This window comes from Procambarus clarkii, chromosome 10, assembly GCF_040958095.1.
Source record: "Procambarus clarkii isolate CNS0578487 chromosome 10, FALCON_Pclarkii_2.0, whole genome shotgun sequence".
NCBI classification, from domain to species: Eukaryota; Metazoa; Arthropoda; class Malacostraca; order Decapoda; family Cambaridae; genus Procambarus; species Procambarus clarkii.
Genome location: NC_091159.1, coordinates 7,633,148 through 7,660,659, shown reverse-complemented (window position 1 = coordinate 7,660,659; position 27,512 = coordinate 7,633,148). Strand labels below are relative to the sequence as shown.

The 27,512-nt window shown below is 42.0% G+C and overlaps 1 protein-coding gene across 1 annotated transcript; it reads left to right on the top strand.

Annotated features, from left to right (window-relative positions):
• The first annotated feature begins 419 nt into the window (after window positions 1-419).
• Window positions 420-27,512, top strand: LOC138363110 (calcium-binding and coiled-coil domain-containing protein 2-like). The gene is made up of 2 exons (XM_069322099.1): window positions 420-467; window positions 26,550-27,512. The coding sequence occupies exons 1-2, from the start codon at window positions 420-422 to the stop codon at window positions 27,510-27,512; spliced, it is 1,011 nt and encodes a 336-aa protein (XP_069178200.1).

Genomic DNA, 27,512 nt, shown 5'->3' with positions numbered 1-27,512 from the left:
AGAAAAATTCCATAAATTATCTTATATACAAATAATTTCGGCAACCCATCAATAAATTGCATATTACTTAAAATATCAATTTAAATAAAGAGGGAAGGCATTATCAGGAGAAAACACCAAGCAAATACAACTATATAGCACTTGGAAGGGGGTCAGGATAGGGATTTGGGATGGGACGGGAGAAAGGAATGGTACCCGGACACTTGAACAGTAGGGAATTGAACGCCGACCTGCATAAAGCGAAAACGTCGCTCTACCGTCCTGCTCATGTATTCAAATAAAAAGTATGATTAAAAGAAAAAGGCAGGAAGAGAGAAAGAATAATAGATACAGAATTAGGAGAAACAGTTTTGAGGTGAAGTTTGATCAACAATTAAATATTGAGACACAACTGCTAAGTGTCAGGTTAATTGACAATTATGACCACGAAAGCAGAGAATGGGATCAAGGGCACGGAGGAAGTGTGGGTGAGTAGTGGCCGCCACAATGTTAGGAATTATGTAAATAATTGGTTCCCTCGCATGAGAGTGAATCACCTCCATAGCTAGCATCTCCGTGTACTTTCTCTTAATCTCCCTACCTGGATAAATGCCTGCTTCTCTCTCTCTCTCTCTCTCTCTCTCTCTCTCTCTCTCTCTCTCTCTCTCTCTCTCTCTCTCTCTCTCTCTCTCTCTCTCTTTCTCTTTCTCTTTCCCCCTCTCTCTCTCTCTCTCTCTCTCTCTCTCTCTCTCTCTCTCTCTCTCTCTCTCTCTCTCTCTCTCTCTCTCTCTCTCGTTCTGTATTACGTCCTCCAGAACTGACTCGATCTAAACCAAACTCGATTGCCCTCACTGACCAGATACATCGTAATGGAGACAGCTGGGGTTAATGGGACAACCTCCATCCCTGTAGAGGTGTGGTAAGGCTGGGATAGATGATGGTGGGGAAGCTTGAGGGAACAACCGAGAGGGGGAAGAGGGCGATGGAGAAGATAGAGGGATGAGGATGGTAGTGAGGAGAACTGGAGAGATCGGTGTGAGGGAGGGTGGGGGAGGGGGGGGGTTGGATATGGAGTGTGGAGGCGAGGGAAGGGGAATAAAGGGAAGGCATGGTGATGGGGTAAGAAGAGATGGGGATATATGAAGATGGGGTGATGGTTGAGTTCCTGAAAGAATTTGGGACTAGGAACGTTGGGTAGTTTTAGTACCTGTGGTGATGGTAGTGTGTCAGTGTCATAATGTATGTCACAGTGTGTATGTCACAGTGTATGTTACAGTGAGTCAGTGTGTTAGTTTCCAGCTGCATAGTGTAACTCAACAGCTTCATAATTATCTGTGGGCCTCAGAGTAACGTGGACAATAACATTTCCTTCACTTAGACCATCGAAGACTCGAACTCGGACCTCAGTAAGTGCGAGACAGCTGCTATGTCAACCAAGCCATGGAAGTTCACAATAAGCAAGGATCTCAGAAGTACCTACCTGGTACCCAACTGAGACTAACACTTCAGTAGTACACCAGTAAGGTATCTGGATGTGATCTGGAGTCTTGTAAACACATGTGATTTGGTAAACACATATCATAGCTCCATTTTTGCCTTCTTCACTTACCTGCTCCTCACCTCACCCTTTCCTTATTTATTGCCCGTCCCTTCCTCTCTTGTGCTTACGGGCTAGTCATGCCCGTGCCACCTCTTGGGAGGCTTAGTCTTAATCAATCAATCACTCTTGTGCACGGGAGACATCGCCAGTCACGCAGGGTGCAGTCGCACCTCCACAGATCTCCAGCATCAACTCTTGATACTGGTATTGGCTCAAAAAGGCCACCACTTACCGGCTATTCATGCCCGTGCCACCTTTTGGGGTGTCTTAATATTCATCAATCAATTTCTCTTGTGAAGCAACTGAAGCCCTGCGCATCAAGCTCACCATTAATCCAACGACAGCAGCTGCATTAGATGCAAATTCCACAGCGACTACAATGATTAGAAAGTTGAAGAATAGGACACACTAGTGAACACTGTGTATCTATATCCGCCACCAAGATAATGTTATTAAAACAAGACTAAAACCAGTGAGCGAAAACAGAAGCAAAAAAAAAAAAGGGGGAAGGGGAAAAGGAGGAAACCCCCCACCTCTATATAAAACTTGGATGCAAAAATCACAGTAACAAGGTTATCGTGAATAACTGATCTCAATTGCGGGTTCACTATAGCCGGTGCTACATGAACATTTAATTCTGAGTAGCTAAATCTAAACACAACAACAACAATTTCTCTCCCCCATCACATACAGCTTGATAATGGTCCACGACGAACCGAAACGTCGTCGTTTCTCCGTCTTGCTCTCAAATTTAGGGACAGCAATCTAATTAGCCACAAGGTAAGGATCCTAATCACAGGAGTTGGCAACTAATTGCAGTAAACATCATTTTGTATCAACGACAAGATGGACAATTGAGACAAATTCGATACCAATTTTGACTTGTATGTTAGTGGCACATTTATTTACGTTAGCGTTAGCTTTTTACAATCATTATTATTCACTGAAAATTTCTAAGTAGTTCAAACAGCATTAAACCGTTATATTCTAACGGGTTGTCTTCTTGTACATTGTAAGGTGTGTATCTAAGTAGAAGAAATTGTCTAATCTATTTTTAAATGTATATTGTATATGGTATTGCTCTAAATTATATCACTTATTAGGAACTTCCAGATGTTTACTTCTCGATTACAGAAAACGACTCATGCTTCGTTGGAATAAAACAGTTTCGCTGTAACTGAAAAAAATGTTGCATCTTAAGATTCGCATGTAGAAGTCTGTTGGTCTTTTTAATAAGGTTCACCGCTTGCTTGGTTTCAACTCACCAGCCATCATCACTACCAAGTCTTTATCAACAAAAAATAAGATAATCTGGAAGCAAATAAGCATCACCAAGCATTAGCAAGTTACCCGAGATATGTTAGTCCAGCACTAGTGAATGTCGCCCAAGTGTTCAATATCAGCTCTAAAAATTACGGAAAAGAACTAGAAAAAAGGTTTTCCGAACAAGGGAAGAAAAATATGGCAGAGGTGGAAATAAAGAACTTAGATGAGCCATAGTGATGTAGATGGACACTTTACAGAGTTTTAAGATAAGTAAGCTACAAGACAATCGGTGGCTCAGAGAGAGGGTCCAGGAGCTAAACTTTTCACCGTACAAATAAACGTTACAATACACCTAACAAAAGCTGTACCGTTTGATTTTTATTATGGGTTATGAGCGTCCTAACAATGAGACTGAGAGGGAGGTCTGTGTTGACTCCCTCCCTGGTGTTTACTTTCTGGAGTGGGACGTATATTAGCGCTCTCTGCCTTCACGATAAAGCTATTTCATCCCGCCGCACTCTCTCTCTTTCCACTTCATCTGTTGAGTGTGTGTGTGTGGGGGTGATGGAGATGTGTGAGTGGAGGTGTTGGGTAGTGAGGTGGAAGGGGGGGTCGGGAAGGGTCGTCAAGGAATAAGAAGTCGTTAAGAAGGGTGCGGAGTTCATGCCACAAGCTCCTCAGTATGACAGCACAGTAGCACAGATATGAACTAAATGAATGACCCACGTGTGCAAGGTTACTTGTGTCTAAAGCCATACAGATTCCAAATTCTTTATCTGTCTAAATCTCAATCAGTTGTCGCCTCACAACTGAGAGGTTGTGAGCCGACGACATCTCCGTCTCTCTCACCTGGAGGCACTTTACCTCCCATACCTCACACTTATTATATTTCACCAGTTCTTGGGCTATAGAACCTTTCTGCTCCTCACGAGACTTTCATCTCAAAATATGATACAATTGACTTTTCTATCTTCGTTGCTCTAGAGTCAGGAAAATTTAATACAGAAGTTATATTTTGAAGATTTGCTGGTTATTGACTTAAATTTCACAGATGCTGCTACATTAAGACCGCCTAAAGTGGTTGAGTTATTAGGCCACCACAATATCTAACTAACCAATCATCATGTATACTTTAGCCCTAAACAAAGGTCAGGACTTAGGTAAATTCTCAGTGTATATATACAATGAGAAGCCGGAAAAACCTCTCAGTGAACATACCTATATCGCCGGACAGCTATACGGCCTTACGTAAATACAACTGAAAGCGCGCCAAAATCTTGTAAACAATATTGGAACCTTGATCACTAAATCATGTTCCGAATGTTCCAATACTGTTTTGAGTTATGGCTGGATTTATGTGATGATTACATATAGTCAACCAGTAGAGTCAATGTTGAAAAGGCTCTCTTTTGGCAGTTATGATGACACAACGGCAGGAGAGATGTCAGGAAAAATTTGTGACTCCTTTTGGAAGACTTAAAAAATATGTCCACTGACACTACTCTCAGTGCAGGTCAATCGTCTGAAGAGAAGCACATCTTATTTTTAACCTTAGGTATTAATGCAATAGGCACCATTTTCCCCCGAGCAACGAGGACATACCTAGGCGCTTCTCTCGTGCCGAATATGATTCATACAAACGTCTGAATGAATTTTTTCGCGTATTTTATAATTCTGTGAAAATAACCTCCATGGCACAATGGCGGAAGGATTAAAATTCTTTGCGGTTCTCCTCACCACCGCCGCCACGCCGCCACGGCACATATTTCAATAAGCGTCTCCCGGGGTGATTTAGAACTTGGAATCAGGGAATCGGGAATGGGGAAAGACTGTCATCTATTCCAAATCTGCATTCCATTGCCATTCTTCTTTGCCGCGAGAAGAAATATATTGACCGGAGAGAAAGAAGTGTGTTTTGGAATTCGGGACCAATGTCAAACGAGCATTCATTTCTTAGCTCGATATCAAACGAGAGTCCATTTCCAGTCTGGGAAATAATGGCCCAATGGAAAGAGAGGGACGCAATACAGCCTTCTGTTCCTCCATTTTGGGAATATTGGGTCTTAGGATGACATTTAAGAGAGGTAAACATAATTAAAACACATTTAGTGATATAGCGAAAATTTGCTAACTGGGCTGGATGATTGGGAGTGCGCATGCGCGGTAATGTTGACAAAATACATACAACTTGCGTTGGTGTTCCAATCTTAAGTTCACTAAATACTGTTTTTTTCGATAACTTTAGTATTAAACTAAATAAAGTTGTCGTAGTAACACGTTGCACGATGAAAAATAAAAATGATGAGTGACACAATTTGACAAAGCCAATCAGCGCCCAGTGAATACATAAACCAATCAACGCGTCACTTTATATACCAATCGACACACCGTTTACGTTGAACAGCGCTACGCTTATACAAACTAAACAATGCTAGTTTAGATTAAGCCACTCAACGCCGCGCTTATTTGACGAACTAATCAATGCCCATTCTACATACACAGTTAATGATTTGCTTAATAAATAAACCACAGCTTACATGAACCAATCAACACATCGCTTATATAAAGCATTCAACACAAAGATGAAAATAAACTCCATTCAACACTGCTTGCCCGAACCAATCAATACCAAGATTAAGAGACACATTTAACAAAGCGCTTACACGAACCATTCAACATCGCGTTTACACGAACCAATCAGAACCGCCTTGTGCCAGGCAATGAGCCAATCAACGTCCCGTTACACAGTATCCACACAGACAGCTGTCTGCCGTAAACAAGACTTTCATTCAATTTTTCCCTCGTGCAATTAACAAGGAAGTTGATACTTAACTTTTTAGATAAGAGAGACACTTATTAAATAACTTAAGCAATTACTTACAACATACAACGGGGCAACATAAAAAACAAACACAATGTTAAATTATAAAAGACAAAATTCTTAAAGACGCAATTTGTAAATATAATCATTGTTTATACAGATACTGTTCTTTATACTGAACTTAAGTACTAATAATTTGAATTTTGCATGGAATACACACACACACACACACACACACACACACTTGCCAGAAAGCCTTTGACACAGTACCACATAAGAGACTAGTGCACAAGCTGGAGATGCAGGCGGGAGTGAAAGGGAAGGTACTCCACTGGATAAGGGAGTACCTAAGCAACAGACGACAGCGAGTCACTGTGTGGGGTGAGGCCTCAGACTGGCGAGGTATCACCAGTGGAGTCCCGCAGGGTTCAGTCGATAGACCTATACTGTTTCTGATAAATGTAAATGATTTCCCAGAGGGTATAGAAATGCTGGAAAAAGTTCAGAGGTATGCCATGAGGCTGGTCCCAGAGCTAAGAGGCATGAGTTACGTAGAAAGGCTGCGAGAAATGCACCTCACGACTGCGAGAAATGCACAGAAGACTAATGGGAGACATGATCACTACCTACAAAATTCTCAGAGGTATTGATAGCTAGATAAGGATAAACTGTTTAACACGAGGAGTACGCGAAGAAGAGGACACATGTGGAAGCTGATTACCCAAATGGGCCAGTGGGACGTTAGAAAAATTCTTTTTCAGTATCAGAGTAGTTAACAAATGGTATGCATTAGGCAGTGATGTGTTGGAGGCAGACTCCATCCACAGTTTCAAATGTAGATATGATAGAGCCCAGTAAGCTCAGGAATCTGTACACCAGTTGATTGACGGTTGACGGATGATTGACGGAGGGACCAAAGAGCCAAAGCTCAACCCCCCGCTAGTACAACTAGGTGAGTACAAAACACACACACACACACAGACACACACACACACACACACACAGACATACACACACACACACACACACACACACACACACACACACACACACACACACACACACACACACACACACACACACACACACACATTATTCAGTAATACCATAATTATTTGTAGTAATTCGCAAGAGTCGATCATTTCTTTTCGCACATGTTAAAAATTTCACTCGCTAAATCTATCGGATAAAACTGTCATAAATGATCATACAGTTCCTCAATCTTTCGTAGGAAATGTATTAATTGGAACTAAAACCAAAGTTTAAACCATCAGCATAATCATAGTTTACATTGCAAAAAAATTGCACGATATTAATATATCCCTCATGTAAACAATGGTTAGCAATGTACGATAACAACTTTGAGGCCAGAAGTTTTCTCTAAGTATTTAAATACAAAAAGTGACTCGCCAGGCACCACAACCATCTTACACCATGGGATCTTACGTGCTATTAAGAAAGGTAAATTAACAGCGCCTTGGGAGAATGGTACACCATGAAAAAGTAAACCTGTTAACAGCAATTGGAATGCAACTCACTTTTAAAACTATAATCTTATCAGGATGACAGATTTCCTGCTAAATGGATGAAAGCAACCATCAACCCCCCCCTCTCATAACAACCAAAGATAAAACATATTAACCTTAATGTTTTCTCCACTAATATTAACATTTTTCAGCCTCAAACGTTGCAATTTTCTCATGATTGTGATGTAATTATATGTACATATCTAAACTCTGTTTTGGAACTTACTCATTTATTCAAACAAACTTATTTATTAAAAAACAAACTTACAAAAACAATAAGCGTAAATAATTTTTTTTTAAAAAGATGGTCAACAAACAGAAAATCAAAGCCCACCCAAACCTAATCAAATATGTCTCGGTTGAAACGGCGCAGATCGCTAAATCGCTAAGCTAAACGGTCCAATCAAAATCGTTCCAATCAATCTCATTAGGTTTGAATCCCTCACTATTATTACCGTTTTATGTCACATAATTTGTGTTTGTTGACATGACTACCATTTTCTGTGACAACATGACATGCAATACTCACCCATCTTCCCTCCTGGAGAACATGAAAAAAAGAAGAAAAAAAGATTAATTAATTTCTTGATAACTATGTGGCCTTGTAAATATAAGTCAATTTAGAAATGCATAATATACACAGTTCAGATCAAATACGTAACATTGGTTATTGATTTTATGTTTGTTATGTCTTTACTCCAGTATGATAATATCTTTGCAATCTATTAATATTAGGGGAACCTACTTAGATGCAATTGAATGGTTGCGGAGAAAGCAAGCGTGTCAACTTTAGATTCATTAATTGACAGAAGTTTGTTGTCAAGGACAAGATTATAATTTTTAGTCATGAGGGGTGTTAATCACGTGATCTGGTGAGCAATAACTGTGCTACGGCAATTATGTATAATCATTGTTTATAATTCAATGTTTAGAATTAGTATATATAATTGGTTTGGTGTTGCGTTTAAGGTCTTCGAAACTCTGGAGGGTTATTAAGGCCACACTGACCAACCAGCACGTGTAATCTAGTCCGAGTCATAGTCCAGGACTAAAATAAATTCCCTATGTATGTATATTCACCGAGAATGTACATATCTATGTAAATATCTAAATGTACATATGTACATATCTACGAAGATGTACATATCTACGCTACGTACACCTTCGAGAGGTGTACATCGTGTACACCTCTCGGAGAGTGGGTGTACGCCTTGTTAGTGCAGGTGTGAGGGTTGCCTGCAGTGAGAATAAGCGTGGCCACTTTAAGAGGCGAAAGCTTCCTGTAAAACAAGAAATTGGTTCTGAAATCGGTCCCTCTGAAAGCATTATTTCTCAGTTTAAATAAAAAGTTTAATTTCGATACGTAAGTATCTCATATTTCAGGTCAACGAGAAGAGGAATTATGGAGACGGAGCAAGAAAATATAATAATACCCAAGAAAGAATGATAACGGCAAAAATACACGCAGGAAAAGTATGAAAACATTCCTACTTTGCAGGGGGATACTTAAATTACAATTTAAAGTAACACTTATAAATGCAGTTTAAATTTCTCTTATGTCGGTATGTTTCCGTTGAAGTCTTTTAAATTTTAGGATTTTTGTTGCAGAGTGGAACCAATTTAAATTAATCAATATATTTATGTATGTATATTCCTGAAATGGGTTCTGGTAGTTTTATTTCCCAAACCAGTCCTGAGGCCAGGCTAGTCTTGTGATATCTCGATCTAAAAGGCTGTTCCTTGGAGCGGTCAACAGCCCTCACATATCCATTATAATCCGGCAGATCCGGCACTTCCTGTAGGAATGTATCTAGTTTTTTCTTTCAAACACGTCCACCCTTGTTCTGGCAAAGTTTCTAATATTTGTTAGAATAATTTCAAACAGCCGCAGACCTCTAATGTTGATAGTGTTCTCTAATTGTGCCAATGGCCATCTCTATTCTTCACTAGGTCTGTTCTGCATTTCCTACCGTATCGCTCCAGCATGTTTTTTGTTTTGCTGTGCATATCAGAAACCTGGCCTTCCAGTATCGTCCATATACACATTCCATGGACGATATTGGACGTACGCGAGAGGTCTCGTCTAGAAAGAAGATGAGACCTCTCTCGTCTCCTTCCTAGAGAGTACGTTTTGAGTGTTTTGAGACGGTCCAAATATTATAGAGTTCAAGTTCAAGTATGTTTATTGAGACAAGAAAATATACATCTCAAAGAAACATATAATGTAGGGTCTTTATTCTTTACCTACGCGTGCTGTGTATGTTCTATGAATTCCATCTATTTCAGAACTCTTTCCTTATTGAAGGGAGGGGGAGGGGGACTAGTACCGAGCAGTAGTTAAGACGAGAAAGCACAAACGGTTTGAAAAGCAAGAGCCTTGCGATGGAATCTCTGGATTTGAACGTTTTCGTAATCCATCCTATTATTTTTCTGGCTGATATGTTCGATTTGTTATGCTCATTAAACGTCAGGTCGTCTGACATCATTATTTTCCTATCCTTTATATGCGGTTTTTCTCCTGTGAGCTGATTGTGTCCTGTAATGTATTTCGTTGTAAAGTATTAGTTTTTACCTTGCTTAAGTATCTTGACATTATCCTTGTTAAAAATTCAATTGTTTTCAGTTGTCCAGTCAAAGACTTTATTTTGCTGTGAGGGGGAGGGGAGAGGGGTATTGATAGTGGGAAAGGTGAGGGGGAAGTGAAGGATATATATATATACATAAATATATATATATATATATATATATATATATATATATATATATATATATATATATATATATATATATATATATATATGTGTGTGTGTGTGTGTATATCACGAAAGTAAACACGTGATTAAAAATGTGACAATGTCAGACCACGGAGGAAAAATGAAACAGGAATTTCCTTAAGTACTTTCGTATATTAATAGATTAATGACTCCTTCTGAAGATGTATTAATATACGAAAGTACTTAAGGAAATTCCTGTTTCATTTTTCCTCCGTGGTCTGACATTGTCATATATATATATATATATATATATATATATATATATATATATATATATATATATATATATATATATATATATATACACACACACATGTATATTGCCCTTTTCTGTTTTAAATTCTTATTTATGTTTCATCACTTTTCTCTCGGTCTCCTTGCTCCATCTCCTTCCTTTCCTCTCTTTCCATCTATTGCCTTCCCTCTTTCTCTCTCTCCCTATTTCCTCTTCATCACTTTCCTCCTCCTCCTCGCCCTAACTGACTTCTTTAATATTGATTCCGTTTCATTCCTATCCTTTAACCTACTTTTCGCCTTTGTTTACACCCCTTCTCCCTCCGTCCCTCTCTTTCTCCTTCCTTTTCTCCCCGGTATCGGTGACCGTGATGGAGCGCTCCATTGATCTATTACCTGGAATTTACCTGAGTCGTGCTTGTGTGTCGCTCCTCTGGCCTCGGTGAAAGGGTACCTCGTTGTTGTTATTGTTGTTGATGCTGTTAATGTTGTCGATATTAGTGTTGTGGATTTTGTTCGCATAGTTATTTCATAATATTTTTGTATTGGTATTAATAATATTATTATATAATTTCATTATTTTTTTTAGTTTTCAACATTAAGAAAATCAAGAGAGATCAGGGATTCACTTCAGAACTTGTGTTAGAATAAATATGATCCAAACGTACAAGCTATTTTTGCCGTATTTAACAGACTTATATAAACTGAATGTTTAAAATAAATTAGACTGTGCCATAAACCTACATTTACTGCATCACATGCCGAACTGTTAGAAATCCGGAGCCCAGGAGCTGGAACTCAATGCTGTAAACTGTGCTAGCTAAGTACTGACAACGACACACACGATCTCTCCCTCCCATTCCTCACTACCGTATTATTTTTACTCTTTATTAGCTCCTTTCCATCTTTATTCCAGGGTCTCCGTATATTTTCACACAGTCTCTTCACTTTCCTTTATTTTTTTCTTAATTTCGTGTCTCACCTACTCTCTTCCTTTGTTGCATTCGTCTTCACCTTCTGCATACTCCTTAATGTTCATCTCTTCTCTTTCTCTTATATCTCATCATTATTTATGCTCATTCCTCTTCTAATGCTACTGTTTCTTTCCTTTCTTCGTTCCTGGCCGTTTCTCTATTACTTCCTTTTAATATATTTTTTCTATCCATATCTTATCGCTTCTCATATCGTCTCAGATTCTTTCCAATATAATATTCCCTTCCTCTCCCCTCCCCTCATACCTCGTTTACTCCCACCTTCTTCCCTTTCCCCTTCCTCCCTCCCATAATAACCCTTTCCCTCCCTTTCCCCCTCCCCCCTCCCCCCACCATCGTCAGTTAGCGCGGGCATACTTCAAAAGAATTCTAACCGGGATAATTACCAAAAGCAGTTTAGAGAAAAGAATTCCAATATCCTCTAAGACTCATAGCGTTAAAATTGTTCTCCCTCATTTAATGTTTGACCAATAAATATTGCCAAGGGTCAGACTTGAAGAGACTTGTCGTTTAGATATCGGTCGATTTGTCATTGTTGAGGTCAGACTGGTCCAGAGATATCGCCTCTTTAGTTCCCTAGTGGGCTAAATGTAGTCATATATCGTCATCAATGCTGTCAAATGTATCGCTGCTCTACACATGTAACAGCAAGATATTTCAAGGGTAATTACTCTGTTTTTTTTCATTTCTATATTAAATATTTTAAAGGTTATGTTTGTCGTGTATATCATGCGATTTCTAACAGTTACAGAGCTGTGACGTTTTCTATGGTTTATATCAACAACAACTTCGATGTCCAAAGGGCTTGGAAAAGATTGGGGGAAGGAAGGAGGGTGAGGATTTCAAATTCTTAAAGAGGATGGGGCATGGGAACGAGGAAAACTATTAAAATTATTTTTTTATTTTAAATTATTTTAAATTATTTAAATTATTTTTTTCTTTTTTTTTCTTTAAATAACTAACTATACTATACGTATGTATTTGTCACACCCATTACAGTATTTTAGGAATATATTTTATTCAAGCTTTTAACTTAAAGGTGCTCATAACGTTTCAGCTTAAGTGATGATCAACTTAAATGTTTCGTGAAGTTAGGTAGGAAATATGACAGTAAATCTAAGTTGTTTTTGCTATCATAAGTTGTGTAATACCGTAAGTTATACTATAGATGCTAAGTGAGGAAATCTGAACAATTTGTAAAAGCAACCGATAATGTATAAATGTTTCACTTGACAATAATTATTACTATTATTATTGTAATTATTAGAGTAATAATTATTATTGTTACTATTATTAGAGTAGCGATAACAATAATTACTATTATTATTGTTATCGTTACTCTGATTCTCATTGTTATTTTATTGTTGTTTACATATATCATTACCATGATTTACACAAAGAAATCACACTAACGTGATGTATATCAATGAGAACATCAATTGGACCAATAGGGTGACTTGAACCAGCGATCAAACAACTCCCAGCCGCGTACCTTACCCCTGTACCACGACTTGTTATAAGTTATACAACTTTGGTTTCCACTGAATCCACAGGATGTCTGGAGGCTTCTACAGAAGCCAGTCCAAGTTGTACAAACAAACCTCCATGCATTACTTCACCTACAACCTCATCAACTCATCAACTCCCAGCAGTTACTCCTTTTCCACTTCCCCTACTCCCCTACTCCTCATTCCGTCTCATGTCCATTTCATTGACTCTTTTCGCTTTAAATATTTATAGTTTTTGTCTCATGGTTGTAAATCTTTACGGAGAGTTAGTGGCAGGGGTAACACCACGAACTATGCTCATGGCTGATTGAGGTCAACAGTTACTTACCGGAATGTAAACACCGAATGGGTCAATTTAGTCAGACCAAAATTTAGGAATTGTGTCTGTGTACTCACCTAGTTGTGCTTGCATGTGTTATGCTTTGGTTCTTTGGTCCCGCCTCTCAACTGTCAATCAACTGTGTGTGTGTGTGTGTGTGTGTGTGTGTGTGTGTGTGTGTGTGTGTGTGTGTGTGTGTGTGTGTTTATGTACTTACTATTTATATCTGCAGAATCGAGCTATTAGCTCTTGGACCCCAGCTCTTGTGTACTTACCTAGTTGGTAAGTGTGATAAGATTTGTGTGTGTGTGTCTCTGTGTGTGTTCTCACCTAATTGTACTCACCTAATTGTGCTTGCGGGGGTTGAGCTCTGGCTCTTTGGTCCCGCCTCTCAACTATCAATCAACAGGTGTACTGATCCCTGAGCCTACTGGGCTCTATCATATCTACATTTAAAACTGTGTATAGAGTCTGCCATCACTGCCTAATGCATTCCTTCTGTTAACTATTCTGACTAAATGTCAGCACTGTGGAGAAATGCCCGACAGACCACTGGAACATTATCTGACACAGTGCACAGTTACAAACCCATTAAGATTTCAACTTAGATTCAACAGAGCAGAAGAAGTTGTTAAACACATGGGACAAAATCTTACTGAAGCGACCATACGAGTCATAAACACTCACACTCCGCCCAAGTAAAACATAAACAAGCAACATTTAGTGGGCCAGCCAGAGGCTTACGGCCCGCCCAGGAATATTCTTAAAAAAATAAATTTAAGAAACCCTACTCTGTCACTGAGAAAGTATTTTTTAACGTCCCTGTGGCTCATTTGGGTACTCCTTTTCCACCTGTGTCCCCTTGTTCGTGTACCACCCGTGTTAAACAACTTATCTTTATCTACCCTGTCAATTCTCTGAGAATTTTGTAGGTAGTGATCATGTCGCCCCGAGCTCTCCTGTATTCCAGCGACGTGAGGTGCGTTTCACGCAGCCTTTCCTCGTAACTCATGCCTCTTAGTTCTGGGACTATCCTAGTGACATACCTCTGAAGTTTTTCCACGTTCGTATTTTGCTTGACAAGATACGGGCTCCATGCTGGGGCCGCATACTCCAGGATTGGTCTTACATATGTGGTATAGAAGGTTCTGAATTATTCCTTACACAGGTTCTTGAAGGCTGTCCTGATGTTAGCCAGCCTCGCATACGCCGCAGATATTATTCTTTTCATGTGGGCTTCGGGAGGCAGATTTGGTGTGATATCAATTCCTAGATTTTTCTCTTTGTCCTTTTCATGAAGTACTTCATCTCCCATTCTGTATCCTGTGTCTGGTCTCCTGTTTCCACCGAGCACGCGCGCGCACGCGTGTGTGTGTGTTTGCTATTTAGCTGTGCTTGCATGACTGAACTGTCAGCCTCGACTCCGCCTTTCTAACCGTCGGTTTTCTAATGTACTAACAACTCCCGATCTATTTTTCTCTATTATATTCGCTGCATAATTCTCACCCCCACCCTCACCCTACAGGATGCAGCCCACAACAGCTGACTGACCCAAAGCTACCTATGTACTTCTATGAGTCCAAAGGCATCATGTCAAAGCAAACTCTGCCCATTTGTTTCTGCCACGGCCCTGAAATCGAACCCGTGTCCGTGGATGGTAAGAAACGGTGTACCTCTCTTTAGCTATATATTATATATATATATATATATATATATATATATATATATATATATATATATATATATATATATATATATATATATATATATATATATATATAAATATATATATATATATATATATATATATATATATATATATATATATATATATATATATATATATATATATATATATATACATATAAGGCATACTTTGTCTCGTGTAATGGAATATGTTCCATTGTTCCTATGTTCTCCCCATCATTAGTGACTTTCGAGCTCACCCAGGCCATCTGTTGAACATATTATCCTAGGGTTAAACAATATATTCATTTTGCAGTAACATATGACAAAAATCCTCTTGATCGTTAATCGTTCATTGTACAGTCCCTCGTGTGTGTATGGACGCTCTTGGTACATGTATTGAGTTAAAAATATGGATACAAATAAAAAATGTCATAATGTCATATCACTCATTTCTTCTTTCCTCTGAAACAGGAACTGTGTTCTAAATTATCTATTACTTAAAGTAGAAACCTCAGTGACATATCTGGGGTCATATCGTATTTATCTATAAAATAAAATGTCTGTCCAAAGCAGGAGGCCAGACACGTGGAGTTGGAAAGTTATCTTGGAAACTTGGCCTCACCCAACTTTCCAAGATGAAACACTTGGGGTATGTTAATGTCATAGGCCAGTCGGAGTCGGCCAAAGTGCCATCCTTTAAGAAATATGGGCATCTATAGCGACACACTGCAATTTTCATGGAATCTGAAATCGGGGATTTGTTTTCCATAGAGTCTTCAGCAGTTTTTCCAGTTCTTTGTAACGTTTCGCTTTGGTTGACGTTGCTCTTTGATGAGCGTCGCCCTCTACACAGTTCACACTCTTATGGTTGCTAGCGATTCTCAGATCAGACTAGTTTTATACGAGTTATGCCAAAGCTCACCTTAGCGTCTAACACGCTCCCTCACAAAATTAGACGCAGCAGTAGTAAGTCATATTACGCCGAGATTCGAGTGTCTTCCTTTCATAATAAATTTCTGAGTAAGTTATTTTTTAGGTGGCATTGTGTATCCTGCAGCCGAGTGCCTGCTGACAGTCTCAGACGGAGATTGAGAGGGTGACTAGGGAGGCAATCCAATTAAATTAGATTTTTTTTTTTTTTGAGATATATACAAGAGTTGTTACATTCTTGTACAGCCACTTGTACGCATAGCGTTTCGGGCAGGTCCCTGGAATTCGATCCCCTGCCGCGAAGAATCGTTTTTTCATCCAAGTACACATTTTACTGTTGCGTTAAACAGAGGCTACAGTTAAGGATTTGCGCCCAGTAAATCCTCCCCGGCCAGGATACGAACCCATGACATAGCGCTCACGGAACGCCAGGCGAGTGTCTTACCACTACACCACGGAGACTGAAAGGTATGGAAAGATTAGGTATGGTTAGAATCAGGTTAGAATTAGTTTGGTTTAGGATTAATTTGGCTAGAGTTGATTTGGTCTGGTTTTAATTAGGCTAGAGTTGGTATAGTTTTATTTTGGTTAGATATAAAAATCTAAGAATAAAGAAGACAACAGGAAGCATATCGGAGCATACAAGTCAGCCTATAGTTACCCAGACTCTTGCCATATCTCTAACCTCAGCTTGACTTGGATAGATTTTAATTGTTAAATTTGGCATTAAATACTAGGCTTTACTTTGGCTTTAAATTTATACTAGGCAGTTATACCCTTTAGGCAGTATTCCGAACGATTGTCGGCAGGGTTGGCATCCCTTATCCAGAGAGAGAGTCGGGTGGGTTGGTATACCTTATCCAGAGATGAGCTTAGGTAGGTAGCCCTTGCACTAATCTACCCACCAACTGGTCTTGCAATCAATTACAATTACAATTTCTTTCCTTATTATGCACCCCATACCTCTCCCGTGGACCTTGCAATCAGTCGGGCTGGCCGGTTGTGGGGGTCGACTCTAGTTATTAGTTAAGGAAATTACCTCCAATTGGCAGTCTTGAGCAACTGTTAAATTGGAATTCTTGGTCTCTTAGACGACGTTGGCAATCCTGGCCACATGTCCAGGTATGTTGCCAACACCGCCATGGAAGGACAGGTTTAGGTTCGGAATCTCGATGTAATGTAACCACTGGTTTTCTGCTGGTAACTGCAGTTCGACGGTATTATATATATGTTCTTTTTAGCCGGATTGAGATGGTGGAACCTGGAGTCTTATTGACAAATTTATTATGGTGATATCAAGATAGGTTGGTAAGCCATGGTGGGTGGCTGGCAAACTTGACAGTTCCTGACAACAGTACCGTTGTCACACGACCAAGTGGTCCACAAGCGTCTTTTGCCACCCTACATGACTTTCCCCTTTTCTTACCACTATTTTCACTAACCTAAATTCCCTCCATTGGCATCAGCAATCCCTTATAACACCCTCTCTCCTTCCCACATCCCTTCCCCAACACAGCTACCAGATTCCCTTCCCCACCCCCCCCACTCTTTCTTAGCTCCTCCTAGTTTGGCTTCCTCTCTTACATTTCCACAGGTTTCATTTCCCCTATTGTATTCCCTCCAGCTACCTCTCCCTCTTACATTCCCGGCAGCTTCCACTCCCTCTTACATTCCCTGCAGCTTCCTCTCCCTCTTACATTCCCTGCAGCTTCCTCTCCCTCTTACATTCCCCGCAGCTTCCTTTCTCTCTTACATTCCCCGCAGCTTCCTCTCTCTCTTACATTCCCCGCAGCTTCCTCTCCCTCTTACATTCCCAGCTTCAGCTTCCTCTCCCTCTTACATTCTCCACAGCTTCCTCTCCCTCTTACATTCCCCGCAGCTAACTCTGCCTCTTACATTCCCGGCAGCTTCCTCTCCCTCTTACATTCCCGGCAGCTTCCTCTCCCTCTTACATTCCCGGCAGCTTCCTCTCCCTCTTACATTCCCGGCAGCTTCCTCTCCCTCTTACATTCCCGGCAGCTTCCTCTCCCTCTTACATTCCCGGCAGCTTCCTCTCCCTCTTACATTCCCAGCAGCTTCCTCTCCCTCTTACATTCCCGGCAGCTTCCTTTCTCTCTTACGTTCCCCGCAGCTTCCTCTCCCTCTTACATTCCCCGCAGCTTCCTTTCTCTCTTACATTCCCCGCAGCTTCCTTTCTCTCTTACATTCCCCGCAGCTTCCTCTCCCTCTTACATTCCCCGCAGCTTCCTCTCCCTCTTACATTCCCAGCTCCAGCTTCCTCCTCTGGAATGCCTCATACCGCTTCGAACTGGAAGAGCGGTTCGGCGTCTCCTGGAGGAGTTCCAGAGAGGTCCGGCCTCGGGTACTGGCACGCGGACCCTATGTCTTGCCAAGATGCCGGGAGGGAGTAAGAGGAGAGCAGGGGGAATGGATGAGAGAAGAATAAGAAGAGGCGGAGAAGGAAGAGGCAATAAAGAGGGGTGAGAGAAGGGTGGAAATAATTAAAATATTAACGTGCAAGTGTGTACATACAAGTGTACTTGTATATATGTACTAAACGGCGTCAGAAATCGACAGTTCTAAAGTTATTTTGGACAGTGGTACACATTCCAGAACCACCACGATGATTCGCCCATTTCCAGGATGTGTCGGTAACTGAGATCGAATTCCCGCTGCGGTGGCCTCAGTCGAAACCAGAGTTGGAGGAGAGAGGTATCTGGGGAGGCAGGCACGCGTACCTAAAACAATTAGGCACGTTTGTAAGCAATCTCATTAGCGTATACAAATACTGTTGTATACGCAGCTGATGCGCCCACGCACGCACACACACACACACACACACACACACACACACACACACACACACACACACGCACACGCACACGCACACGCACACGCACACGCACACGCACACGCACACACACACACACACACACACACACACACACACGCACACACACGCACACACACACAATGCACCGGAAAGTTTGGAAGCTGGAAGTAAACTTGGCAGTTGGAACACGGAAGGGAAGGAGTTTGTGCAAGGTGGTGAGAGATGGGGGAGCTGAGGAGTGTGAAGGAGGAGGAGGAGGGGGGAAGGAGACGAGGATTGTATGTCATGAGAGAGAGAGAGAGAGAGAGAGAGAGAGAGAGAGAGAGAGAGAGAGAGAGAGAGAGAGAGAGAGAGAGAGAGAGAGAGAGAGAGAGAGAGAGAGATGTAGGGACGGGGGTCTCGCTCCTTCGTCACCTGGACACTCCTGCAAAGTTTAATTACGACAACATTCCGATTACCCTCCCAGAGCTGTGTCACGTGACCGGTGGAAGAGGGGAGAGGAGGGGAGGGGCGTGATGGGAGCCAAGAAGATGGGATGGAAGGGAAGAAGATGGACAGGGTAAAAGGGAAGGGAGAAGAGGGATACGCTGGGAGAAGAACGATGGGAAGGAAGAAGAGAAATGGGAGGGGGGGGAGACGAGGTATGTGTGAAAGGAGATATGGAAGAGGAACAGTGAGATAAGGAAGTAAGAGAAGATGGCTGGAGTAAGTGAATGAAGGAAGCGGGATGGAGAGAAACAATGTTATGGAGATGAAATAGAAAGATGAGAGAAAAAGAAGGAAGACCGTAAAGTGGATTTGAGGAGGAAGAACGAAGAAGAAGGAGAAGGATGAAGAAGAATAGAACATTATGAGGGTTCATGTTCAACCAGAAGATCAGTCAAAGAATAGGGTGAAGCAGGATAAGAGGAACACGAGGAGGTAGAGAGAGGAGCAGAGAGAATAGGGTGAAGCAGGATAAGAGGAACACGAGGAGGTAGAGAGAGGAGCAGAGAGAATAGGGTGAAGCAGGATAAGAGGAACACGAGGAGGTAGAGAGAGGAGCAGAGAGAATAGGGTGAAGCAGGATAAGAGGAACACGCATGGGTAAAGAGGGAAGCAGAGAAAGGTCCGGGAAATGTTCTTGTGTTCTTCGGAGAATAAACAAAGGGTGAACTATTTGAGGTTTGTTGTGTCCTCTTGTTCTAAGGAATGTTTCTCCTGTTTTATGTGGCGTGTGTGTGTGTGTGTGTGTGTGTGTGTGTGTGTGTGTGTGTGTGTGTGTGTGTGTGTGTGTGTGTGTGTGTGTGTGTGTGTGTGTGTGTGTGTGTACTCACCTAGTTGTGCTTGCGGGGGCTGAGCTCTGGTTCAACCTCCTCTCTTTGGTCCCGCCTCTCAACTGTCAATCAACTGGTGTACAGATTCCTGAGCCTACTGGGCTCTATTATATCTACATTTGAAACTGTGTATGGAGTCAGCCTCCGCCACATCACTGTCTAATGCATTCTGCTTGTTAACTATTCTGACACTGACAAAGTTCTTTCTAACGTCCCTGTGGCTCATTTGGGTGCTCAGTTTCCACCTGTGTCCCCTTGTGCTTGTACCACCCATGTTAAACAGTTAATCTTTATCAACCCTGTCAATTCCTCTGAGAATTTTGTTGATAGTGATCATGTCTCACCTAACTCTTCTGTCTTCCAGTGTCGTGTGTGTGCGTGCGTGTGTGTGTGTGCTGGTGCTGCTACCGCTTCTCATGCTGCTCCTCTTTCTCTCCTAATCCCTCTACTCCCTTCTCTCTCTCCCTCCCTCTGTCTCTCTGTTCACTATAAATCAATCAAACAATTAGAAATTTTCCCACGCCTGTCACGGTGAAATTACCTTTAGTGTTCAACTGATTGATAAATTAAAACTGAGAACCTATCCCAAAGGCAATTAAGAATGTTATTACGGAATTTAGAATAATTTTATTCTGAGATGAGGGAGAGGGATGGGATGGGGAGATGGCTGTTGGGGGGGGGGAGAGCAGAGGTTCGTTGGGGTGAGGGAGTAGGGTTAATAGGGAGGTTCTTGGTGAGGGAGAGGGGGAAGTTGACGTTAAATGAAAATGTAGTGAGATGGCTACGTGGTTGAGGGGTTGATGGGTTGGTTGAGAGTTGGGAAGGCAGAGAGATGGGAAGGATGGGAGGGTGACCTGATGGTGAGGATGGGAAAGTCTCGAGACGACATCATCATCCCCCCCCCCGGGCCAATATTAAATAGAACCGTCTCATTACGCCCGCGAACTGAGCGTCAGAAGAGATGGCATCCATCACAACATTGAAATCACATGTTGTTATTCTGAGTGTGTACACTCTCCTCACCTACGTGTGCCCGCAGGGAGAGCTGCAGCGCTTGAGCCTCGCCTGCCAGTCATCGGTCGCCTCTTGGGCTCTATCATACGAGCTACTGAAAATGTGAATGAGTTAACATCAACTATCTCTTCCTTCAGCTCATCCTTTTTGCTTACTTGTTTCACAGTTAGGAAGTTCTTTCTTACATCTCGTAAGACTCTCTAAATATTTGATAGGTTTCAGGATAGCTGAAACTCGTGAGAGGAATTTCATCCGGTAAAGCGAATGATTAGAAGCCTTGGGGACGAAACGTCCTCAACCTATTCTCGAACTTTAAGTGAGTGAGATGCCGAGCTTGCTTGATAATCAAGCTCGGCCGATTTGCCTAATAAGCCAAGTTTTCCTGAATTTATGTATTTTTTATTTTTTTCTTATGAATTTATAAAGCTGTCCATTTCATTATGTATGAGTTCATTATTTTTTAATTTGAGTTAAAACTAAGGTAGATATGTGTCCTAACCTAACCAACCCAACCTAATCTAACCTAACCTAATCATAACTTCGTCAATAATTTATGTTCTTAATATAATATAATAATAATAATTCAAATAAACCAAATGGAAACAATTTGTTGAAAATAAAGAAAATCACTCGGCCAATTTGGCAAATTGGGCCTTGCATAGTTGGCCGAGAAGTGCGTTCTGGCTACTAGGTACGACATACTTGGTTATGCCAAGTATGTGGGCATGGTTATACTAATATGGTTATAATTATGGTTATAATAACCTTGGCTACTAGGTTATTCTACATACTTGGATCAGTGTTTTTTGATCATTGGTGCATATATATATATATTTATATATATCTATATATACATGTCATTAAACACAACAAAAATTTTGACTGTTATTAACATTCTTCTGGATATTTTCACTCTGTTGAATTGCCACAGGTACACTGGGCTTACAAAGTTGTTGTTGTTTTCAACCTATCAAGGTTAAGTCAACGTCCTACGCTTGAAACAATCCAGCGTTCATATAGAAACATTCCAAGCTTTGTGCTAATCGTAAAGAAACATCCAAAGGCCTTCAACAAGCGTGAAAGTAATCAGAGCCCTGTACCGAGTATAATAATATATTCAAAGCTCTATACCAAGCATAATGAAATGCTCAAGCGCCCTGAATGAAGCATATAGTAATGTTCAGAAATCCTCGCTAATCATAACGAAAAAATCTGAGCTCTATGCCAATCATAAGGACATAATCAGAGACCTGCACAGAGCTATAAAGTGATATGAATAAGCCTTGTATTCAGCTTATCAAAACAGAGAGCCAATTCCTAGCCCGGCTACAATGCGGGTTCAGATCCCTGGTTACAGCAAACTGACCAATAAGGCCAACCATAATAAGGGGGATAATAACCTTACTAATAACTCAAGATGCCATAAAATTCACACAGCTGGAGCTGGAAATACCCTCAACACCCAACACGTCAACACAAACACTATACCAACATAATAATTCATAATTCAGTGTTGCTTTCATTTGCTCGACTAATCCAATCAGTATCAGTAAGGGGTTAATCTTATTGGAATGAGTATTAAAAATATCAAAATCCTGAGCGATATTCCGGGTATTATGGACAGGGTATCGCTCTAATAAAGGAAAAATCAGGTGCGAATCGCCAATTAGGTTCTCTTGGAGGGGTCTTTAATCTTTCATTCCATCCAACTTCGCTTAGCTTTGAAGAGCTAAGATGAAAAGTGTGCAATAATGAAGAGGATCTGTTTTAATTATAGAAGCGTTACAGAGGTTCCGAGGCTGCTTCAACCGTTACTGACGCTGCTTCAACCGTTCTGACGCTGCTTCAACCGTTCTGACGCTGCTTCAACCGTTACTGACGCTGCTTCAACCGTTACTGACGCTGCTTCAACCGTTACTGACGCTGCTTCAACCGTTACTGACGCTGCTTCAACCGTTACTGACGCTGCTTCGACCGTTACTGACGCTGCTTCGACCGTTACTGACGCTGCTTCAACCGTTACTGACGCTGCTTCAACCGTTACTGACGCTGCTTCAACCGTTCTGATGCAGCCTCAACCGTTCTGACGCTGCTTCAACCGTTACTGACGCTGCTTCAACCGTTACTGACGCTGCTTCAACCGTTCTGATGCTGCTTCAACCGTTACTGACGCTGCTTCAACCGTTCTGATGCAGCCTCAACCGTTCTGACGCTGCTTCAACCGTTACTGACGCTGCTTCAACCGTTACTGACGCTGCTTCAACCGTTCTGATGCAGCCTCAACCGTTCTGACGCTGCTTCAACCGTTACTGACGCTGCTTCAACCGTTACTGACGCTGCTTCAACCGTTACTGACGCTGCTTCAACCGTTACTGACGCTGCTTCAACCGTTCTGATGCTGCTTCAACCGTTACTGACGCTGCTTCAACCGTTCTGACGCTGCTTCAACCGTTACTGACGCTGCTTCAACCGTTACTGACGCTGCTTCAACCGTTACTGACGCTGCTTCAACCGTTATTGACGCTGCTTCAACCGTTACTGACGCTGCTTTAACCGTTACTGACGCTGCTTCAACCGTTACTGACGCTGCTTCAACCGTTACTGACGCTGCTTCAACCGTTACTGACGCTGCTTCAACCGTTCTGACGCTGCTTCAACCGTTACTGACGCTGCTTCAACCGTTACTGACGCTGCTTCAACCGTTCTGATGCTGCTTCAACCGTTACTGACGCTGCTTCAACCGTTACTGACGCTGCTTCAACCGTTCTGACGCTGCTTCAACCGTTACTGACGCTGCTTCAACCGTTCTGACGCTGCTTCAACCGTTACTGACGCTGCTTCAACCGTTCTGACGCAGCCTCAACCGTTCTGACGCTGCTTCAACCGTTACTGACGCTGCTTCAACCGTTCTGATGCTGCTTCAACCGTTACTGACGCTGCTTCAACCGTTACTGACGCTGCTTCAACCGTTACTGACGCTGCTTCAACCGTTACTGACGCTGCTTCAACTGTTACTGACGCTGCTTCAACCGTTCTGATGCTGCTTCAACCGTTACTGACGCTGCTTCAACCGTTCTGACGCTGCTTCAACCGTTACTGACGCTGCTTCAACCGTTACTGACGCTGCTTCAACCGTTACTGACGCTGCTTCAACCGTTATTGACGCTGCTTCAACCGTTACTGACGCTGCTTTAACCGTTACTGACGCTGCTTCAACCGTTACTGACGCTGCTTCAACCGTTACTGACGCTGCTTCAACCGTTCTGACGCTGCTTCAACCGTTACTGACGCTGCTTCAACCGTTACTGACGCTGCTTCAACCGTTCTGATGCTGCTTCAACCGTTACTGACGCTGCTTCAACCGTTCTGACGCTGCTTCAACCGTTACTGACGCTGCTTCAACCGTTCTGACGCAGCCTCAACCGTTCTGACGCTGCTTCAACCGTTACTGACGCTGCTTCAACCGTTCTGATGCTGCTTCAACCGTTACTGACGCTGCTTCAACCGTTACTGACGCTGCTTCAACCGTTACTGACGCTGCTTCAACCGTTACTGACGCTGCTTCAACCGTTACTGACGCTGCTTCAACCGTTACTGACGCTGCTTCAAACGTTCTGACGCTGCTTTAACCGTTCTGACGCAGCCTCAACCGTTCTGACGCAGCTTTAACCGTTTTGATGTTGCTTCAACCGTTTCTGACGTTGCTTCACCCATAATGACGTTGCTTCAATCGTTCTGACGTTGTTTCAACCGTCATGACGCTGCTTCAACCGTTTTTGACGCAGCTTCAACCGTTCTGACGCTGGTTCAACCGTTCTGCCACTGCTTCAACCGTTCCGATGCGGCTTCAACCGTTTCTGACGCAGCTTCAACCGTTCTGACGTTGATGCAACGGTACAAGACTATCACACAGTAAGCCTCCTGATCCAGGCGTATCTGATGAATCACGTGTAGCCTACAGAACACCTCGCCTGCAAACTCCTTTCTCTCACCACCTACTTCCCATCTTCCTCTCCTCTTCTATATACACGTTTATATCACTACCTATCATCCTTCCCTTCTCCTTCTCCTCCCAGAGTCCCCTCTACACACACTCGAAGGTGGAATCCAAGTACTTAACTGGACGACAAAGACATTAGAAACATTAATTGTCATTGTGAACAAAAAGAAATTGATTGTATCTGAATTTATACTTAGATGTTGCCCAAATGACAAATGTCGCCCAAAAAGGCCCAAGAATCAGTATAAATCATTGAATCGAAGCTTGATCGGGTCCAGGGAGCTGAAGCTCAACACCAACAGGCACAACAGGGTGACTACTTACTACCGCCACTCCTCCTGTGTACACAACCGCCTGTGATAACACCTGATGATGTTCACATTAAAACTCTTTAAGTGGCCATGGTTGCTCCTCTTCCTGCACACAAAATTTGCATGTTAATCGAACACCTACATCATCTAGACCTTAGACCTGTCTCGCTCCTTCAAGGATATCACGACCTCTGGCCACCCCTCTTGTATTTTTTGGCACTGACCTCTACTGACCTGGAACACAAGGGTTTGGGACTCGAGGGCCTGGGAACTCATATTAACTTACGAATACGATACGAACTTTGTCATGGGTTCGTATCCTGGCCGGGGAGGATTTACTGGACGCAAATCCTTAACTGTAGCCTCTGTTTAACTCAACAGTAAAATGTGTACTTGGTTGTAAAAACGATTCTTCGCGGCGGGGATCGTATTCCAGGGACCTGCCCGGAACGCTACACGTACTAATGGCTGTACAAGAATGTAACAACTCTTGAATATATCTCAAAAAAAAAAAAACTTAAATACCCATGAAATATAGTAGTGAATGAGAGAATGTTTACCTAGATCAGCTGTGCTGCCAGATAAGACGTCTTCTTCCCGGTTGGAGTGAACACAATGGGCCAATAGTATATAAGGCTAAATTTGAAAGCTTCGGCTTCAAGAAAATGTATGAACTACGTAAGGAAAAAAGGCAAATGGGTGAACAGAGTTGTAAAGATTGAAGGGTTGTCTTTAATCTTTCGATTTCGAATGTTAAATGAGTAAGTCGCTTCATCAGGGAACGTTGAGCCATGGGGATCAAGCGACTGATGTTTGAAACTGTTATTCACAGGAATTCGGATGATCATAGGTTTTCAAGAACAACAAGAGCCTGTGGAGGTTGCCTATTACTCAGAAAATTTCCAGGTCAGGTCACAACTAGTCGTATAATAGTCGTATTGTCTATGAAAGACTAGATATAATAGCCGTATTGTCTATGAAAGACTAGATATAATAGCCGTATTGTCTATGAAAGACTAGATATAATAGCCGTATTGTCTATGAAAGACTAGATATAATAGCCGTATTGTCTATGAAAGACCAGGTGGTGTGTGGGTGATTGCCCTGGTGCTGAGACCTCAGTGTGACCTGCCAGACTGTTAGTGTCAGTACCAGGAGACGACGACTGATGTTCGGAAAATATGACATGACATCGAAGCTTGAGGTCGACGTACGAGTGGAAGCGACATCTGGTCACTGTACACAGTGAACTATGACAGCCTTCACTGTGTGTTATGTCATAGTTTCTCGTGCTCGTGATATGGTGATTAGTTGAAATTAGGTTTACAAGAGATTGCAGGCGAGGAAGACCATCGTGGTCATATAATTTCTTCCTTACTGCTTCTCTGACGGATGAAATGTACTTCGAACAAGACACGCGATATAATATAATTTGAGAATGTTGAAGAAGACAAAGCCACTGTTGAAGAAGGCAAAGCCACTGTTGAAGAAGGCAAAGCTACTGTTGAAGAAGGCAAAGCCACTGTTGAAGAAGGCAAAGCCACTGTTGAAGAAGGCAAAGCCACTGTTGAAGAAGGCAAAGTCACTGTTGAAGAAGGCAAAGCTACTGTTGAAGAAGGCAAAGCTACTGCTGAAGAAGGCAAAGCTACTGTTGAAGAAGGCAAAGCTACTGTTGAAGAAGGCAAAGCTACTGTTGAAGAAGGCAAAGCTACTGTTGAAGAAGGCAAAGCTACTGTTGAAGAAGGCAAAGCCACTGTTGAAGAAGACAAAGCCACTGTTGAAGAAGACAAAGCCACTGTTGAAGAAGGCAAAGTCACTGTTGAAGAAGGCAAAGCCACTGTTGAAGAAGGCAAAGCCACCGTTGAAGAAGACAAAGCCACTGTTGAAGAAGGCAAAGCCACTGTTGAAGAAGACAAAGCCACTGTTGAAGAAGGCAAAGCCACTGTTGAAGAAGGCAAAGCCACTGTTGAAGAAGGCAAAGCTACTGTTGAAGAAGGCAAAGCTACTGTTGAAGAAGGCAAAGCTACTGTTGAAGAAGGCAAAGCTACTGTTGAAGAAGGCAAAGCTACTGTTGAAGAAGGCAAAGCTACTGTTGAAGAAGGCAAAGCTACTGTTGAAGAAGGCAAAGCTACTGTTGAAGAAGGCAAAGCCACTGTTGAAGAAGGCAAAGCCACTGTTGAAGAAGGCAAAGTCACTGTTGAAGAAGGCAAAGCCACTGTTGAAGAAGGCAAAGCCACCGTTGAAGAAGACAAAGCCACTGTTGAAGAAGGCAAAGCCACTGTTGAAGAAGACAAAGCCACTAAAGCCACTTTGCACAGTGGCCTCATCTCTTTAATATCAAAGAGAACGCCTAATAGAAGGTGTAGATATAGATTCTATGGACACAATAATGGACAATAA